General features: G+C 38.0%; 2 protein-coding genes across 4 annotated transcripts; one reads left to right on the top strand and one right to left on the bottom strand.

The window, feature by feature from the left end:
• The first annotated feature begins 1,227 nt into the window (after positions 1-1,227).
• Positions 1,228-10,705, top strand: FLN2 (fructokinase-like protein). Its single transcript, XM_089984317.1, has 5 exons — positions 1,228-1,420; positions 6,187-6,521; positions 6,671-7,308; positions 7,567-8,038; positions 10,332-10,705. The coding sequence occupies exons 1-5, from the start codon at positions 1,374-1,376 to the stop codon at positions 10,559-10,561; spliced, it is 1,722 nt and encodes a 573-aa protein (XP_089840443.1). The 5' UTR covers positions 1,228-1,373; the 3' UTR covers positions 10,562-10,705.
• A 46-nt stretch (positions 10,706-10,751) lies between these two features.
• LOC149818868 (putative 6-phosphogluconolactonase 1) lies at positions 10,752-18,246 on the bottom strand. Of its 3 annotated transcripts, none has more exons than XM_089984318.1 (5): positions 18,113-18,246; positions 17,619-17,985; positions 17,068-17,251; positions 16,733-16,868; positions 10,752-11,425 (listed from the first exon to the last, which is right to left on the bottom strand). In XM_089984318.1, the coding sequence occupies exons 3-5, from the start codon at positions 17,238-17,240 to the stop codon at positions 10,931-10,933; spliced, it is 804 nt and encodes a 267-aa protein (XP_089840444.1). In that variant the 5' UTR covers positions 17,241-17,251; positions 17,619-17,985; positions 18,113-18,246; the 3' UTR covers positions 10,752-10,930. The 3 variants fall into 3 exon arrangements, with proteins under 3 accessions (XP_089840444.1, XP_089840445.1, XP_089840446.1); XM_089984319.1 differs by having other exon boundaries at positions 17,875-17,985; XM_089984320.1 differs by lacking the exon at positions 17,619-17,985 and having other exon boundaries at positions 18,113-18,241.
• Positions 18,247-21,312: the final 3,066 nt, after the last annotated feature.

Here is a 21,312-nt window from a genome sequence, read left to right as displayed (position 1 = left end):
AGAATAGAGAAAGTGTGGACACGACGTCATTCACCAACAGGAAGAAATTAACAAAAGAAAAAATCCAAAGTCACAAATAAGAGGCAAAGCTAAAAACAAAACCTAAAAAAGGCCAAGAATACAGAGAAAACCTAATTCAAAACCAGCACAAGGATCATTCCAATCTAATTTATACATTTGACATCAGCCTGATTTAATAACGTTTGATAAAGCCTATAAGTAGATAACAGTAGATCATAATTAATTATGCAAGCCATCTAATAGGTTCATTTGAAAATAACTTAGAAGACTCAACTAAGGGATGAAACACAACATCCATGTTTAAACGAACAACCCAAAACCGACACCCAAGAAACCTTTTAAAAACAAAGCCCACATAAAAACGAGAGATCCACCAAAATCCCACCCAAAAGAATCGACAATATAGTGTGATCGAGAAGAATCTCACATAAAAATGAGAGATGGATCTACACATCAACGTACCTGGTTGTAAACGAAAGAGGAAGGGTGAGAGAGGGGGACGGCCTCCTTGTTGCAAACGAAAGAGAAGAGGCGAGAGAGGGGGGCGACCTCTTGATGGATCAGAGATGCAGAGGATGAGAGACGGAAGAGAGGTCGAAAATAAAAATAAAAATAAAAATAAAAAAGAGGGGCGAGAGAGGGGACGACCTCTTGATGGATTAGAAATGCAGATGGAGGATGAGAAACAGAAGAGATGTCAAAAATAAAAAAACGGAAGAGGAAAGGGCGAGGGAGGGGTAGAAAACACTCTCATAGGAAAGACTCCTCCACCCCCCGAAGTGTCTTTCTTATCAAAAGTTGTACTTTTTTCAAAATGTTTCGCAACGAAACGTTTTCTCTTGTTTTGGAAAGATCGAAAAAAACTGTACAATTTTCTGACCTCAGTTCACCTTTCCAAGGTGATTCTCACTTTCAAACATGACGAGTGCATTTGTGTGTCGAGAAAACCCACAAAACACAAAGTGTATCTGTAGGGGTGGGGTGGTCCCACTCTGTTTCGTTGGAAGGAGCCAGCGCGGGTGAGAGATTTTGGCTCAAACGGTTACCTTGGAGTGCAGATCCTGTAAAACGCTGAGCGAGATTAGCCATCTCACCCAGCGCCCACTGTGGGGCAAATGAAAGACATGATGATGACAAAAATACCCCTATTTTGTTAGATAATCACCGCCACCGGTCTTATATAATGTATAGAGCATGAAAACATTTTAGGTGTGTCTGGGGACGCCTGCCTCTCGACCCCATTCAACTTGCGCCAGATTTGCTCGCGAGCAAGAGGCAGCATGATGCAGGAAGCCCACCAAACTCGTATTTTCTGGGGGAGAAGAAGCTACTGAACACCTGAAGCTCCCCTGATGGCAGTTTCTTGCTCACCTTTGGCGCACCATCTTTCTTCGGTCAGGTTACTCTTTCTCCTTCCCCCTCTCTCCTTCTTTCTTCATTTTTCTTTCGTGGGGCAAGCTTCATTGTTTTTTTGTCACTAAAAGTTCAATTTTTTTGGTTGAAATATGTGTTATTTTCTTCACTATGAGATATTGGATTCGTTGTTTTTTATGGGTAATGTTGGTGGAATGTTGATCCGTGAGCGGGAACTATTTGCAGTTTTTTGGATAACAGTTCAGAAAGGTTGGTAGCTTTTTTGGGAAAGATGGGTGTTCTTTTTGCTCTTTTTGTCATTTAAGTGGTGATTAGCATAGTCTGCCATGGGATTGCTCATTCCAATATACAGTTATGAGGAGTCAGATTGACCCATCAATATGTTGTGAACATAAAGGAGGAATTCAGCTTGCAAAGCCTTGACATATTTTATTTATAGGTCCAAAATCTGATCTTGAATTGGCGTCTGGTGGCTTTGAGAGTCCAGCATTTAGGTTTATGGATAGGCCAACCTTTCCCTGTAGGGACACAGAGAACATCCAACAATGGTGTTGGGGGGAAATGACCGATTTAAAATATCGTGGTAGGCTGGAAAGAAAATCGATGTTCAAGTCCACTAGCAGCTATTGTTGGCATTCTGTTGCTTATGGAGTGTAGGATGTCGCATGAGCTTTTTTGGGGTTTTACATTCAAGGATTCTACAGAAGGCATGCAGAACCCTCACACAAAACATGTTAGGAGAAGTACCTGAGAAGTGGTCTGATTTGATGGTTGTAAGACCTTTTAAATCTTGGAGTTGGACTGCTTTAGATTTCCTCACTAGGCCAAGGAACTGGAAGGTGGGCTCCGTTGTTGCAAATATATCGACAGTAAGCATTTTCATATCTAAATAAATTGGCTTCTCTGGAAAACCTTGAAATTTCTTTCTGAAAGACGGCGCAATGTGCATGTGGGTTGTATCTGTTTATGCGATCTGCAATATTTTCGATAATAAACTTGCCATTTATGAGGATTGCTTGAGCATGTCTATCACATTTTACATTTATGAGGACTCGCTATATCTTGTGCACTATGTCACATAGGTGCGGGTGAGGTGATATGGCACTTTAAAAAAACTTGGGTGCAGGGTTGCAGTTGGGTATATATATTCGACAGCGAGCAGAACCCAGCCTACTGGGCTGGGTTTGTTGGTGCAGAACCCAGCCCTGCAGGGCTGGGTTCGACAACGCCGAACCCTGCAGGGTTGGGTTGCCGACTTGCGCAGGACCAGAGAGAGAGAGATTGAGAGAGACATACCTTGCACCTGCAGTCACCAGAGGCGTCGGGCGGGGAGGTAAATTTTTTGCCCTAATCTGCCGCCCAGCCCCTTTCATCGTATTTTTTTTTTTGGTTCCAGGGTTGGCTGCACCCAGGGTCAGCTTGACTGCACTGGGTGCCGCACCCGCACTTGCACCCGAGTCGCGTTGCATCGCATCGACGTAGGTGTGGCACCCTGCTGGCAGAATCCCTGTGACATAGCTTAAGCACCTGTAAGCATGATCATGTGCTGAGTCACAAGCATCTTTTTTTAGATCAAATAGCTGAATTCACTACCTGTTTTACATAACAGAAGGTGCTTATGTGAACATTTCTTCATGAAGAAGGTTATCATTTTTTCAGAAGCAGAAAAAAAAATGGTGTTGGGGGGAGTGGGTAAAGAAAGAAATAGCCAATTCAGCATTTATCCAGAGGAGTTCAGGAGATTGTTGCTACTTGGAACATAAAGTTTCCAGTATATCTTATTAATGATAGAAACTCACAAGTATGTCTCTCCATAATCTTTCTCGGAGGATGCCTGGGGGTGACTGTGAGCTGGATTGTCAGAGCTGTTGCACATTTATCAAGGGATGTTGTGCTCATACTTCCAGCTTGGATACTCATGGAAATTTGTAAAAAGAAAATGGAAGCACACATGCACACACGCTCGCCCAGAATTTGTGTAGATCATATGGAACAATGTTCACTCGCTAGGCAGTTGAGAATGGATACATGTTTGTTCCTGGTTTTCTTTTTTTTTTTCTTTCATGTACCTCATTCATAATCTAGTTTTGTTCCAAAGGCCCCAGGCGGTGGAAGGTTGTCAGCATATAAAGGAAAATGATATATATAGATTGGACAAATCTTGAGAAAATCTGGCGATATTTTGAAAAACTCTGGAAAATATCAGCTGACCTTGAAAACCCCATAATATCATGATATTTTCAAAATAACGGCAATATCGGTAGCTATATATATATATATATATATATATATATATATATATATATATATATATATATATATATATATATATATATATATGGAAACCTACAAAATGGGCATGGTGCTAAATGAAACATGCTATTGGATTTCCGATGTTTTTTTTTTAAATTATGACTTCACAGATGTGATCTATATGCTTGTTTTTATAGGAATCACTTGGAGCATTTGATTTTGATGCATGGATAGGATTTTATAAGGTTTAAAAAATCAACGGCCTATAATTTTCATAAATTTTTTAAGCTCCAAATACCATTTATTTCATCCAAAATGCATGATCCTAGTGCCGATTTCTAGTAAATAAATCATGCTGAACACATGTATGGGGTCGGAATTTCGAAAAAACACCAGAAATCCAATATCATGTTTCATTTAGCACTGTGCCCATTTTGTAGGTTTCCATATATATATATATATATATATATATATATATATATATACATATATATATATATATATATACATATATATATATATATATATATAGCTACCGATATTGCCGTTATTTTGAAAATATCATGATATTATGGGGTTTTCAAAGTCAGCTGATATTTTCCAGAGATTTTCAAAATATCGCCAGATTTTCTCAAGATTTGTCCAATATATTCTCGAGATTTTCTAAAAACAAATTTTTTTGTATATTTTAAGTATATTTTTTGTTTCTTTTATATCTTAAAACTTGTTTCTTTATATTTTTGCAAGAAAAATATTATAAAACCTATTATTTCTTATCTTCTTTATAATTCATAGCTTCCAAGATTTTCCTGAGAAAAAACACTTTTTAAAAATATTTCCAAGAAAAACAACAACAACAACAACAACAACAACAACAACAACTACGCCTTCATCCCAAAACAATTGGGGTCAGCGATAAGAACCAAAAAAGAAATTCATATTGGGTCTTCCACATGAATCCTTTTCCTCCAATCATTTCTATCCAACGCCATGTCCTCGGTGAGGTTCAAAGCATTCATATCCTTTCCTATCATCTCCATCCAAGTCTTCCTAGGCCTACCCCGACCTCTTTTAACTAATATATTTTCCCATTTCTCCAACCTTCTAACTGGAGCATCATTAGGCCTTCGCCGAATATGTCCAAACCACCGTAAACGATTCTCTCGCATCTTATTTTCAATGGGTGCAACACCTACCTTCTTACGTATCTCTTCGTTCCGAATCTTATCTTTTATTGTATTACCACACATCCATCTAAGCATCCGCATCTCAGCTACACTCATTTTTTGAATATGATGTCTCTTGGCAACCCAACATTCCGTACCATATAGTAAAGCGGGTCTAATAGTCGTCCTATAAAACTTTCCCTTCAACCGCAATGGCATTCTACGATCGCACAGCACTCCAGTAGCACTTTTCCATTTCATCCACCCAACCCTTGCCGAAAAATTACCTTGAACGATGTAGGTGACTATATATATATATATATATATATATATATATATATATATATAGAGAGAGAGAGAGAGAGAGAGAGAGATCCTTCTTGTTGCTAGAGATATTGCCTTCTTCTAAATGAAGTGTTGAAGAAAAGATTGAAGGAGAAAAAATCTTGCAGACCGACTGGTTGTAGTAAGTTGGCACACATGGATACTCCATTTCTTACTCCAGTTCCATATCCCTTTATTTACTCGTTACATTAGAAGCCTCAAAATTATCTGTATCCCCTTATCCACAGCCCTATCCATATGAGATAGATTGGCAGAGAAACAAATAAACTGTTGTTGGAAATTGGAATATGTTAATGAAATAGATGAAGCAGGATAAGCAGTCATCATGAATTATTCATCTGAATTTCCAAATGACAAGATGACTTTGTTTGCATTAGGTGTCATGGCTTAAAACAGTCATTGAGGTTCTACCTATGGTACCCTGACACTCCATTTTGCCCTCCATATCCGTGTTGACATGTGTATCCCCATGTCGACATGCATATCCCCGGGTCGACATGCGTCGACACCCAGACACACCATTTTACCCTCCGTACATACAAGTTTGTATTTAATTTATAATTATATTTTCAGTTTATAACTGTATATTTTCAGTGTATAATATATATTTTAGACAGCATATATGTTTAGATTATATTCAATTTATTTTGAATTTATTTTATATTTGTGTGATATTTAAAATATATATATATATAGCCGTGTCCCCATACCCACATTTTTTGGAATTTTCGTGTTGTACTCTCAATACCCATACCCGCACCCAGGTGACATAGACTGTTCTTAATTTCTGAAAATGGCAAAGAAAATGCATTGCATTATTATGTGTAAGGGTTTACATGTGTGTCTTCATTGACAATCACTTATGCTTGTATCATCCATAGCATGTGTATTTTTTATTCCGCAAATGTTGAAGAATATGTATTATATAATAATGTTGAAATTTAGAAGGAAAAGTACAAGGCTGTTCTGGAGATTGTTAAATTAGAGTGATGTCATTTCTTTGTTAAAGTTGCTTATATCTATGCAGGTGGCAATTTAGCTTTCCAATAGTTTTTCCAGCTAGTCATGTTCAGTTTAACAATTTAAGATTACAAAAGCGGTGGTCTCTTAAATTGGTATGCGCAAGGAAGGATGCAGCACGCTTTGAGATTGATAATGTGGCAGAAGGTGAAGCTTCAAGTGAGAAATCGTCATCCAATGGCTCTAGACGATCTCCAAGGCGAGGCATTAAGAAGAAATCAGAGGCCTCAGTGGAGATTGCAGCTTCATCAGTGGCAATTAATGATGGACTGGAGGAGAAAACAACACTGGCTGTATCCAATGAAAAATCTGCTACTGCATCAAGAAGAGGTCAAAAGAAAGGTACCATACATCTACAAAATAACAAGTTGACTTCTCCTGGGCAAGTCCCATGATGAACCTTTTTGTCATTGATGTTTCACTTGTTCCTCTCTCTCTCTCTCTCTCTCTCTCTCTCTCTCTCTCTCTCTCTCTCTCTCTCTTCCAAACAGCCACAGTTAACTCTTCACCTACGACAAAGACAGAAAAAGCTACCAAGAAGGCTAGTGGAAGGAAGAGAACAAAAAAGGCAGTTGTTAGCAAGGAGGATGATAGTGGTAGCAAAGAGTTTGAGGATCTCGAGAAACTAAACTTCAACAGTGACAAGGAGGAAGATCCAAAATTAGACCTACCTGAGGATGAGGATATCAGTATGACATATGGTTGGCCGCCTCTTGTTTGCTGCTTTGGAGCAGCTCAACATGCATTTTTACCTTCCGGGAGGCCTGCTAACAGGCTGATAGACCATGAGATCCATGACAGAAGAAAAGATATGTTATGGTCTCCAGAACGGTTTGTAAGGGCTCCTGGAGGATCATCATCTAGTGTTGCAGTTTCCCTTGCTAGTATTGGTGGTCGGGTTGAATTCATGGGTAAACTTGGAGATGATGAGTATGGTCAGGGTATGCTCTATTATTTGAATGTAAACGGTGTCCAGACACGATCGGTTTGCATGGATGGTTCAAAAGCTACAAGCATGTCATACATGAAGATCAACAAAAGAAGTGCTAAACTAAGTGTCACTTGCATCAAACCGTGTGCAGAAGATTGCCTCTTGAGCTCTGAAATTAACATTGATGTTTTGAAGGAGGTAAGCTTTTGCTGCAAAAAATGTATATCCTTGAGATTGCTTTAGGATTTAATGTTCAGTTAGTATTATTATTCCTTTGCAAAACCACTTTTTAAGATTATAACAATTCCCTAAATAACTTTCTGAGCTAAATTTAGTGTCAATCTTTCCATGCATGTCCATTTGCTTTTTTGTTGATCAAGCTGCTTAAAAAATGTGTGACTTCATATTGCTCCATGGACTAAAACAACTTGTTTCTGTTGCCACTTTTTTATGCAGGCAAAGATTTTCTACTTCAATGCCTCGTGTCTGTTTGATGAAAGCATGCGATCAACAACCATGCAAGCCATCAAGATCTCAAAGAAATTTGGTGCATCCATTTTCTTTGATTTGAATCTGCCATTGCTACTATGGGAGTCCAGCACAAAGGCAAAGAAGTTCATTGAGCAAGCATGGAATCAAGCCAACTTCATTGAGGTAACCAAGCAAGAACTAGAGTTCTTATATGATATCAAAACCTCTGAGCAGTTTGATACAAAGGACAATGATAAGTCAAAGTTTGTACATCACAAGCCAGAAATGATTTCTTCATTGTGGCATCAAAATCTCAAAGTTCTATTTGTTACAAATGGGTCTTCCAAAATACACTATTACACTGATACATGCAACGGGTCAGTTCACGGCATGGAGGATCCACCAATCACTCCTTTTACATGTGACATGTCCGCCTCCGGAGATGCAATTGTTGCGGGTAAGGTTTTCAAATTATATTATCTTTATCAAATCTAAATTTGTTACAACCATGTCTGTTTTGAAGCTGATTTCTGCTACATGCATTAGTTAAAGAAAAATAAATCATACGCATATTGTATGAGGAATGACTCAGATGTTGAGAACCAAAGTTAGATGTTATGTTTGTTCCCGTAGCCCCTGCTAAATATCAGTGAGAACTGACACCAGAAAACTCTCCTAGTGCTTTGTTGGTGTGGACTTTTAGGGTGTCAGATTGGAGACTTGGAGTTACATCTACAGAGTGCACTTATTGGATCCCAGTTGCCTCATGGATTGCTGAATTTGGCTCGATGTGTGTCTGTATGTGGTTGTTCTAGTAAACGTTATCATCCAAAAAATTTCACTGACAATAAATTTTGAAATGCTATGGTAGTACCGTATTTGTCACCTATTGTGCATAATAAATAAATAAAAAGCTAAAGTGACATTTATTAGTTGCAGTTTTTAATATATGGCATTTCGTGTGCTTTCTGCATAAATTTACTCAATGCTGGAAATTAATATAAGTTGTCAGCATGATATTTGAACATTTTTTGGGGGAAAAAAGTTTTGGTGAATTTATTAAGATCTATGTCACACGGACTCTTCTAACATGGCACCGCACCCGCGTCGCACCCGCACCCAGGCAGATGCGACACTTGGACACAGATTCCTTTCTGTTAGGTGAAGTCAACCCCACTGAGGTCCATTTCTATCCAAAAGTAGATTCAGTTAACCCTAATCAAGTCCATTTTTATCTATATTATATAGATAAATACATAAATGCACACAAATACACATAGTGTTAACTTAAAACTGCTAAAAATTATATATATATATATATATATATAGAGAGAGAGAGAGAGAGAGAGATCCTCTTCGCATCGCCGCATCCGCACCTGCACCCGCACCTATGTGACAGATTAAGATCCACTGAAGCTGGATGGTCTATTGTGGTACTGAACCACCATAACTTGTGGTGGTATACAAATGATTTACATAGATCTAATCTCCAAAATCTAAAGATGTTTAGATCATGCTTAACATGTTTTATTTACTATTTTCATGTGTTAAACTTGACCCAACATGTTGTTTTAGACAATTTCTAAGCCATCCTTATCATCAGCCATCAATTTTTCACTATATGTGAAATCAAATCTTGTGGTATAACATGATGGATAAAAGCTTATAAAATACTAAAGAAGCCATGTTAAGCGCGTTTGTACAGTTAGATCTAACATTTGGTGGCTAGTTCTATGCAAATAAGAGCGTGTGCCATTGTATGGTACGTCTGAGAACTCTCTCTCTCTCTCTCTCTCTAGGAATGTTTATCATCATCATCATGACACCTTATCCCAAGTATATAGGGTCAGCTTTACGAGTCCTATTTTTCCATTCCTTATTTAGAGCTACAAGTTCAGTCACTTTACAATCCTTTTCTAGAACTAGAAGTTGGGAATGTTCATCTTAAAATACCACACCATTCTTTTTTTATAAGCAAGCTGGGGTTAGGCAGACCCCTACCAGAATTACAGAAACCAAAAGAGATTACATGAGAGATTCTGAAGAGGAGACCAGTCCTGAGGCTTATCTTTCCAAGTTTGAGATATACCAAGTAGAGCAAGTCTAGTGGACTTTTGAAATTTGTTAGGAAAAAGTAAGCAAGAAAAGATAGTTCCAAGTAGAGCAAGTCTAGTGGAGTTTTGAAATTTGCTAGGAAAAAGTAAGCAAGAAAAGATAGTTTAGTAAGTTTAGTTTGTAAAGGTAACTTGTAGCTCCAAAAACATAAGAAAAATTTCAAAAAATACCACCATTTTAGATGTGTTGTAGTCAATTTAAACACAACTAACTTTTAACTGCACATTGTTTTAATGGAAACAGTGTAGTGTCGAACGCAAGAAACGTCTAACAATGTTTGGATGTGTGGTCGTGTGCCACAAGTCCCTTTTGAGACCTTAGCTGCGGTCGTGACCACTGCTAATGGTTGTCTGGGCACGCCAAAAAAAAAAATGCACCAACACGAGCAATCAGTGGCATGCGAGTTCAACTTCGGTCGAACATTTGGGGTGTTTTATGATACACCCTACTCTTGTTTTATTTACTGGAATACTAAGTTTACTTGAACGGCTAGATGTTTGGAAATATCCAAGTAAAAATTGACAGATCCAAGAAATACCTTTTTCTTTAGTTTTGGTCTTGCTATTACATTTCTTATCAAACTTCAGTAGTGTTTTTACTAAATGTTCTGATAATTGCAATTTTTTGTGTTTCAGCCATCATGAAGAAATTCACAGTGCATCCAGAATTGTCTACTGATAAAGGATACCTGCAGCACACACTCAAGTACGCCATCAATCGTGGAGTTATAGACCAATGGATAATGGCACGGATAAGAGGTTTTCCTACTAAAGAAGAAATAGACGAACCCTTTGCTTCTGAGTTGAATGGAAGAAGGCGCATTTCAGAGAAGGAATTCAGAACCTTGGAACCTCAAAGCTCTTGAAGAGCCCAATATGTCTGCTTCCATTCCTTTAGAAAAAATTGGAAAAATTTTCATCCCTTGTAGTTCATCCTTTTCATTACCTTAGAGAAAGTAGATAGGTGAAGAGTTTTTGAAATTTGCAGAAAATATATGTTCTTTTTAGTTTACATATGGTTATTACATTAGTTGGTAATGCAAAGCATGAGCATGATAAAAGAAACATGGCTCTCAAAAGGCTTTCTTTGGTCGTTTTATTAGTCATGCCATGTTACAGAGAAACACAATAGAAGCAAAAGAGATAGGTGGAACAAAGAAGTAAAATGAACCCAAAAATAAAAACCGGAAAAAATCTTGTAAAAGCATTCACAGCAAGACCCTAAGCATTGTTTATCAAGATCCCTCAGTTGGCTGACTAGCAGCAAGCTCTGAAGCAGCTTCCTTGTCCAAAAACCAGACCAAACTTCCATTGTTTGGGTTAACCAAACGTGCAGGCACAATGTGCTCAGGAGTCTCGCCACCAACAGCCAAGCGAACAGCTTTGGCCTTGTTGCTGCCTGTCACAACCATCACCACATTTGCTGCAGAGTTGATGACTGGCAGAGTAAACGTAATTCTCTCAGGTGGTGGTTTAGGGGAATCAGTGATGAAGGTTACCCATTCATCTTTCTCATTAATCACTGGGTGGCCTGGGAAGAGGGATGCTATGTGCCCATCTGGGCCCATACCCAGGAGGATGAGATCAAACTTTGGGCAGTCACTGCTCTCCAAAACATCCACAACCCGCGTCTTCACCAGCTGCCGAAGGACAAAGCCATATTCTTCTGCTGCCTCCTCTGCTGAGAGAGTGTCATTGATCGAGTACACGTGACTTGGCACGATTGGAACCTACAATAATAGAATTAAAGAGGTGTCAAACCATCCAGTATTCCTAGAATTCTTTCCTCCTTTGCCACAACTAAATAGATGAATAATTTTACATTCTAAACTGCTCTATTAAACTTTAGGATGGCGTAAATTCTTGACGACCCTTTGCACTTCTCTCTTTCTCAGACTACATGTTGGATGTCAGTATCATATACGAATGAGGAAGACTGATCAATCTCAATCAAACTTGTCATATAAGTAGTAGCATTCCACATCAATATGCTTAGCGTATGCACAGAAAAGGATAAGTCTGATGTTAGAAAGTTAAAGAAATAACACAAACAAATAATTTTATTGTGAAAATTAAATAATTTTATTGTGAAAATTAAATAATTTTATTGTGAAAATTAAATAATTTTACTTTTCATTGAGAATATAAATAATCAAATAATCCAATTATGAAAAATACTATTGACTTAAATAATTCCACATTCCACTATAAAAGTTAAACACTAGTCTGAATGGACATATGAACCATTTCAGTACTCATGGAACTGTGCGTGTGTGTGTGTGAGAGAGAGGGGGGGTCCAACTAAACTGGTAACCAGTAGTCTGTGTCAGCACAACTTATTAAGGTGGCACCAGGCACAGTTACAGGTATATTGCTGGGTTGACATGACATAAATGAAGATCAAGTTGACATGGACCAGACCTAAATATCAGATTATAAATGCATCCAACATGAATTATTGAAAAGCTACTACAGTCCAACTAAGAATGTGGACAGCATACATTGTGATAAGTTGATCGTCTCCCAACTTTATATTTAAAAGCAACCAAATGTGCAAGGTAGTGCCATATCCAGTATATCGGTCCTTTTCAAGAAAACTAAAGCATACTTTGGCTGACCAATGATTATGTTATGGCTTTAATCTGAACAGCTATTGCACTATCATTTCCCCAATCCCACATGACTATTAGAGAGTACACTCAGTGCATTGCATGCCAAAATACTATAACTCATTTATCCATTATAGGTTATGCAAACAAATAAATGTCTAAACATCAGCTTGCTTCATCATCAATTTTTTGGATAATTATTCAGATATTCACCAAATATTTAGTTGTAATTAATATATCCACCATAGTTTTCCATACTTTTAAAAGAACACCAAAAGTTTTAGTACTGTCAATCAAATAACTTGAATTCTTTATCACTGTTGGTTTAACCTTGCGTTAAAATGATTATAGAATTATTATTTACCACATTATCCTTGCAGCTTAAATGCATGTACATTTATTCTTGCTCAATAAGAAATTATTATTTTGTCTTTACAGTATATCAAGGTTCATTGTTGTTGCATATGTGATGCTACTACCCGATGGTTTTGTTGTTGCAGACGAGAAACTGAATATCCAAATAAGAACAAGTTAAAATGTTGAAATTAAAATGGGAAGATATATTGACAGAAAGGTTGGAGGTATTTGAAAATCACCCTAATTTCATTTGTTCCTAATAATGAACATAGATCAGTACAGTAGCATATCCGTAATCCTTGCATGCCCTAATTAGGATCTCTTCCATAGCAGATAGAATGAGAATCACTGACACAGTAAACAGCCACAAGAAAATCTCATACCACAAGTCTGTACCACTATCATGCACAAGTCACCTTACAATATTGAGTTAGCTCCAATAACCATCCTACCGTGGTGAAAAAGGATAGGAAAGTGCTTGGTCATTTCAACTGTTAGAAAGCAATAACTTAAAATGTAAGATGCACATTCCCCTACTACACTGCATCAAAATTTAATGATGAATATAGAGACTCAACAAAAAGAACAAAATGGAAGAATATATCAAAATGCAGCATTTTTTTTATGACGAAGAAACCCTCACCGAGAGGAGGGTAAAAGTCCGGGTTGGGGACACGACCACCCAGCCTTACGTGCCCCAACCGTGTAAAAGCAACAGCAGCCCCATGTGACAGCAGGGTTCAATCCTGGGCTTTCAGCTTGACACAAGACCCCGCTTACCACATGAGATACCACCTCGGTGGTAACTGCAGCATTTTTCATTACTAGAGAAGTAATTACATGATGTTGTAATCCCCATCAAAGGAATATATAATTTAGGATGAGGGTTATGTTCAACTAAGTGTGGAACCTGGATGTCAGAAAGGCCAAGTCTATTTAGAAGAAGCTCCTTCATTATTAAGATGTTCAGTATGCCTGATAAGAAATGATGGTTGTTTCTGTGTTTCATCATTCTTATTTGACAGGTGAATTCTCAATTGTCTCATGCTATTTTGCCCAGTTGAACAATTTAGATGTCCGGAAGTGACCTATGGGCTAGGATGTTTGCTTGGTTGGTGGCCCAAGAATGTGTCCTAAAATAATTTTTTTCATAGGAGTTTCACCTTGACTAGTAGCTGTATTCTTTGCTGCTCCGTGGAGGGAGGACTGCAGCACCTTTTCTGGTGTTGCAATTTCTTCCAGAAGATCTATAACTAGGCTTGGTCAGACTTATTTCTGAACAGCCAGTGTGATATTCCATTAAGGAGGCTACTTAGACCATTGGATGAGGAACAAAGAGGTTAAACGATACCTTATGTGACATGGTGGTTGGTATGGAAAGAACAAAATGCCAGGATATTTGGAGCAAGACTTCATAGTCAATCTATAGGACTTTACATCACCTTTTGCATTGCATATGTTGATCTTCAATTCTGTAAATTTATATTGAATTGGTGTAAACTGCATTGCTGTACTATGGCTGTTGTGACATTCTACTGTTTCCTTAGTGACTTCTTATCACACTTGTCCTCTACTTTCTTACAGTTTAAGAAAATCTTTCCTTACCTTTAAAAAAAAATCACTTATTTTGACAGGAAAGCGTCATTTAACACATTCTTTTTTTTTAGCCTAAGATTTGAATATGATGTCATACACAATGAGCGCCTCTGGTGTTGTATGGTCTCAGTTACCTCTGGAAATTAAATAAAAAAATGAACAAGATTTGGCATAAATCCTTTATTGTTCAAAACACTTTTGTGGAACTTTTTATGAGAAAATATCTTTGATAAAATACTGGTTTCCTTGCTGTATTTCCCTAATCTCTTCCTTTAATAGATCTTTCAGGGACAGATAACCAGATAGCAAGAAATACTAGAACATCTGGAGGTTGCAACATGTCAATTTATATTGGAAACAAGAAAAATATAGAATATGCAAGTGATCGAGGAACAAGAGCACTTCAACAAATTAATCAGTAGCATCACATAACTAGGGATGGCTTCCCCTTCTACCAATACATGAAGCAAACTAAGAGAATCCAGTTTCCACCGCAAGTAGTCAAAAGGCAGAAGGAGACCCCAGACCCTAGACAACAAGCATAGCTGCATTGCCATGTTGTATAGGTAAACAGGTATGTAACCTGGACACTTCTAAAAGGGAAACTCACCCATGTCGTACCCACGCTGCTTGGACACAGCTTCTGCAGTCTTAGGTGCGGTCAACAGCGCCAGGGTCCATTTCTGGACTTGGTTAACCCTAACCAAGTTCAGTTTTATCTATATATTATTATATACATAAATGCATACATGCACACATATACACATATACACTTTTATATATATATATATATATATATATATATATACACACACACGCACCCCCTGTACTGCACCTAAGAGTTTTTAAACTGCCGTATCACACCCTTCGCATCCACACCCGCACTTATGTGACATAGGTAAACAGGAACATGCTTAAAGAAAGACAAGATAAAAGAGGGAATAACTCTTCCTCATGAACGTTGCCTGAGCGATATTTCTTGCTTCTGCTTCCCGTATTGTTTCCCGCTTCCACTTCCTAGTCTGGCAACCTTGGTATGGTATAACCAGATAGTTGTTTGGAATGGGACTCAGATAGGAAAAGCCCTTTGGTACACAAATCTGATAAGGACCTTATCCATACCAGGTCTATTTTTTTTTTACATGTAAAACAATCTAATTGGATATGGATAATCATATACTTTTTGGATTTTACTTCAATTCAGATTATCCAACCCCAGACCAAATCTATGTATCTAGTCAAATCTAGAAAGGGCTTAAGCAAATCCTCTATCTTTCAAGTCCAGTGGAGATCGCACTCAGATTTCAAGCACAAAAAGTGAACTGGATAAGTCTGGACAATGCAGCAGCCTGACCCATATTTTGGACGGGCTGATGGGTTGTTGACCAGGCTGCGCCCAGTTCATTAAATTTATCTGCAGAGCCTAGGCTCAGTTCAAGCTGGCCTGTATCCAAATACCGGTCGACGGACCCCACATTCGCCTGTTGAATTTTGGCTGGGCCAGGGCCAAGGCCCGTGCTGCATGGATGAAAATGTGTGCTGGATGAAAATGTGTGTGTGTGTGTGTGTGTGTGTGAGAGAGAGAGAGAGAGAGAGAGAGAGATCATGTGAATTTTATGAGTAGAAAGTGAACTATGTCTATGTTAAGAAAACCCCTATAATTGTGTTAAAGGGCAAGATAGACTAAAACAAACAGAAATAATATCCAGTGGCTACAAAATGATCAAATAGCCGGTATTCATATAAAGCACAAGCTAAATAGCATAATCATTTCCTACATATTATTTCTTTTGATGGACCAGACATAAAACAATTCCCACATTAAAGCACTCATAATAATTCAAGAATCAAATTCTTCTAAGAAAAAGCAGAATTCCTGTCTCAACAATCAGTGAAGCCCAAATCAAGAGTGAAACAGATATCCTCAAGCATCTGCCAGGTATAGATGATTGAAAAACCACAGAAAGACAAGAAAGGCACCTTTACTCAAGATCAGTCAGACCCATTACTCCAATCCAAGAAATAGGCACACAATAAAGATGTTGAAGCATCTACCAGATACAGAATATTGAAACACAAAAATGGACAGGAAAGGCATCAGCACATGATTCATTTTCCATTTACTACCCCAGTCACGTCAGAGTATATAATCAATGTGGATACTGCCAACACCCATGAGTTAAATACCAGTTACATCAGAGAAGTGTTAAACAAGAAATACATTTTGTTGGAAAATTAATCAGATCAAATATGTTGACTGAACTTTACAGATGAACAACAGCCAAGTTTGATAATCTTAGTTTCTTAATTACCAAGGTCAAGTTTAACCAGACTTCCCTCGGACAAGCTTGGTGGCACCTACCCTACATCTTACTTACCCAAAAATTGCGTGATTCCAAAGAAAAATAAAGAAAAAAGAAAGAAATTCACCAAGAAATTCATTGAAAATGAGTTCATAGGGATAATGCAATGTACCTTCGAAAGTAAACCGTCCTTAGCTAATTTGTAGTTGCTATCCGGATGATTTTTGGCTACCACTCTCTCATCAACCCAAAATATAAGCCATTTTGCCCAATCCACCGTTCTCTGATAATGAGCCTCACAAAGTTTCCTGTTTCTCATCCCAAAACATAAAACCCAAAAACTTCACTACAAACTACAATTTATAGAAGGAAAGCAACAAATGAAACAGGAAATAACGAATTGCAAAATCAACATGTACAATGAAAAATCAGCTAATGATAGCAACAATCATCACATAATTCAAACAAAAACCATGAGAACGGATCTACGGAGAATATTGAGCATACCCCATCAAGCTAATCAGCGATCCACCAGATAATGCGATGGCGAAATAACCCCTTTCTTTCACAGCAATCTCTGATAACTCTGCTACATAATCAGCCAAGTCTGTAGCAAGGTCATCCAAATTATCATGAATTCTCACGTCTCCCCTCTTAGTAAATTCACCACCAACATCCATCTCTTACAAAGCTACAAGTTAAACCCAGTCTCAAGTTAGCCTTGCCACTAAATCCAAGTCCAAAAGAACTGAACTACTAGTCTACTACCCCCTCCAAAAAGGAAAGAAACCCGAAATTCAATCAAATCAACTAGCCTTAGAGGAACTCAAAACCTGAATCAGACTTCTCCCTTTAAGCCTAGTACTCAAACCAAGAAAAAGAAGACGGTTGCACCACCCAAAGAGAGAGACATACAAAGAGCCCAAGAATCAAATAGGGTTTTCTTCATATCAGACCACCAAGTCTCAAACTAGAGCTCCTAAATCACAAACTCATACTAAAATATCACAGCGCAAAATCAGCACTCCCCTCAAAACCCTAAATAGAGGCAGACTTACCCGGAAACAAAATCTGGGTGTTACTGAAAACACAACAAAAACCAAAAATTTCCCAAAATTGACTCTCCCCAACAAATCAATCCAATTAAAAGAGGAAAGAAAACCCAGAAACCAATTCAGGCGTTGCTTCAAACTTCCGTTTAGGCTCCCCAATTATCTTGAAGCAGAAAACGAACACCCAAAAGAAAAAGAAAAGGTAGGAAAACCTGAAACCAAACAATCGCAACAAGCAAAGGCAAGAAGCTAATAAACTAACGAGAGAAACCCGGAAACCAATTCAGGCGTTGCTTCAAACTTCCGTTGAGGCTCCCCAATTATCTTGAAGCAGAAAACGAACACCGAAGAGAAAAAGAAAAGGTACGAAAACCTGAAACCAAACAATCGCAACAAGCAAAGGCAAGAAACTAATAAACTAACAAGAGAGAGAGAGAATTAGAAAACGCAAAATATATGCGATTTTTTTAAGGAATGAATTATGGGTGAAGAATTTTTACCTTCTTGCTGCATGCACGTGCACCCACGAGGCGATCGTATCATCCCTCTCTCTATTTCTCGGCCTCTCTCTTTCTCTCACTAGAAATGCAATGAGTGGGTGGTCAGAGAGGATAAAAACGCCTCCCCAATACCTCATTTCCGCAAACCCATGCAAGATCCTTTGGCACCGAATCCACACGCCAGGTTTTCTCACTCTGATTTAGAAGGAACCCAAACGTCTCCATCAATCAATTATTTTTCCGTCTGATTGGGCATATGGGAAAACTCCAAGAAAGCGAATATTTGAAAATGATAAAGGGGTGGCGTATATCTCTCCTCGGAAAGCGTTTCAACGCGACAATGGAAGCGTACACGCTGACGGAATCTTGAATACTAGGCGTTTGGTTTTAACTTCTGACGTTGCTGTGGACTAAAAGATTTGAAATTTATTTGGAGTCGGTGTTATGGTTGTCAGCTGTAGGGATGGCAGTGGTTCGGGTCTGCCTCATCCCGTTTGGATTGAGAAGGAAGGACATGAAACGGGATAAAAGATGAGATGGAGGTTAAAATCAAAACCTGTGAAGGGATGAAAGCGGGGATGAACTTACCCTTTTCTCGTCCTTGCCAGTTCTCGATTTTTGTTAGTAAAATAACTAAATTACATTTAGGAATGAAAGTGGACCGGAGAGAAATGGAGCCCTGCTTTGCCTCGTCTTGTTTAGACCTAGAGATGAAGTACATGAAATGGGGACGAAGGCGGGAATGAAGGTTAAAATCAAAACCCGTATAAAAATAAAAGCTAGGATGAAGGGCAGAATTTTGAGACGAGACAGGATTGAAAACCTTATCCCCCGCCTCAGCCCGGTCCACTGTCATCTATAGTTAGCTGGAATAAAAAGATTAACCAATGGCAATCTCACTTTCTTCCTCTGGCCGTGAGAGGGTTGTCAAAAAAAACTCTTACGAGAGAGAGAGAAGGGTATTGATTAGGTTTATCAAGTGAAAAAAAAAAAGATTGACAATCAAAGAATCAACTTGAGAGAGAGGATGAAAGATGGAAAAGGTTAGGAGAAAGGGAGATTTTGGTATTAATTAACAAGTGAAATAAAACGATTGACAATAAGAATCAACTTTAGAGAGAGGGGGATGAAAGATGGGAAAAGTTTAGAGGGAGAGAGTGTGTTTGCATTTTATACATTTTTTCAAGGTGCATTTATTTGGATGCCACAGATTTCAAAGCTAGGTAGGGTGCATTTGAATGGCTTAGAATATGAGATCTTACGCTATAAATATGAGGTTTTAGGTCCTCATCGTTTTCTTAGCTTGGATTTCTGTTTTTTGGGTTACCCTTATTTTATATTAGAGAATAAAAAATTACAAAAGATCACTCTCAGGGGTAATACGAATCTAACTTCCATCCGTCCATATGTGTGGGATACCTAAGTGCATTAAAACGCACCCGTGTTGAATGACGCATATAACTCCCACTAAGAATGAATGTAAACAAACACTGAATTGTAGAATTCCTTAAAACAAGGATTTGATATTCATGTTTTCAGGTGAAATTTAAGAGAGAAAGAGATACAAACAATCAAATGCATATTTACCAACCGGGGCTCCACTTGTCTGGTAGGAGAGCAGATAGTGCACGTCACCTTGTGGGTTCAAAACCCAATGGTATAGTGTAACTGGTAAGGTTTGCCTAACCCCAGCTTGCCTTTCAAAAAAAAAAAATGCATACTTAGAATTAAAGCTAAAACCATTAAATAGGCAATCAAACCTACCGTTTAATTTTATGATTGTTTTATTTCCCCATCTGCACGTGTGAAAACATTTGATCCATTGTGCACCAAATTGGTGATTGAATGTAGGCCTAACCACAAGTTCACCTTGTCAATTTTTTACTTTTTTCAACTCCCTTATGGCCTATCCTCAATTATCAACATCAATGTCGTCATCACCATCATTTTCATTTCAAAAGTATATTTTTTTCTTTTCTTATTATATCTGGTTTTGCTGACTCTTTTTATGAGTCGCTTCTTGATAATAAAAAAGAGGTTATAATTTCGTATCTTGAATAATTTCTACCTCAAGATGGATAACAATGGACAACAACGCTCACAAATGGGATTTCGATACCTCTTGGAAGGACATTTGCGTGATATTATTTTCTTTTTCATTTCTATTGCTTGCCTCCCACCATGCTTATTTTTGGATCATTGTGGTATTCAGAAGGCCCTCTTAAAGAATTGTGATCACCAATTTTGAGTTAAATCTCTTTTTGGACTGTCCGTGCAAAGTAATAAGCCCGCTTAATATCAACGGGTATCTGATTATAGGTACTCAAGGGCACTCGGACAGTCTCACAAACACGGCAATTTTGTTCATATCTTTTCAGCAGTCAGTTTGTCTTGATACTGAAGATTCACGTTGTCTTCTAGCAGGAATATATGGAATAAAAGTATTCATTGGTTCCACTAGGCCCCCTGCAATAGAGACCACCACAAGGCAACTATTGATTTTCCATGTTCTACTATAATCAACTGCTTCCTTGGCTAGCTAGTATTTTCCCATCTAGACTGTTTTTATTCCACTTTTAAAGCACACAGCTTTGTTCTTGCAGCAAGCAATTCCCCTCATAGGTTTCAAACTTGCGACATCAACTTGGCAACGTTCATAAATACTTTGCCAGGTGAGCAGAACCCCTTGTGAGCAGCTTTCCCCTCCATCTAAACTTGTCCAAGTGTTGAACAGGAATCAAGAGTCCCCGCCCATAGAAGCTCCTGACTAGGGACAGCTCAATTTGTACTGAGATAAAGGGACATCTCTCTAATCTCATACACATGCCAAAGGATAAGGGACAGCTATACCGACAGGTAGGGGAGTAGTCTTGGAGTTTTATACCAAAAGGGGCCAAGTGGGGCATGATTAACATTGAACCTCTCAGCAATCCAATAATTTCCCCCAAACATAACAGAAAAAAGAATGATGACTTTTGTCTTTAGTCCGAACATCACCTCAGACAATTTATGATGCAGCAAGACCCATTTAGATTTTATTTCATTTTATCATTTGAATCCATTAGAATTTAGATCATTTTTATGTTTTAGTTCAATTGTAACAGATATTAAATTTATGCATTAGATCCAATACTGTATCTTATTAGATTAGAATAAGTTTTATCTTTTTAAAAAGTTATTAGGTAATTTACTTTGTTTAG

Source organism: Nuphar pumila, chromosome 13 (assembly GCF_984573655.1).
Source record: "Nuphar pumila chromosome 13, dmNupPumi1.hap1.1, whole genome shotgun sequence".
NCBI lineage: Eukaryota > Viridiplantae > Streptophyta > Magnoliopsida > Nymphaeales > Nymphaeaceae > Nuphar > Nuphar pumila.
Note: the sequence above shows the minus strand (reverse complement) of the source record. Positions and strands in the feature narration are given on the sequence as shown.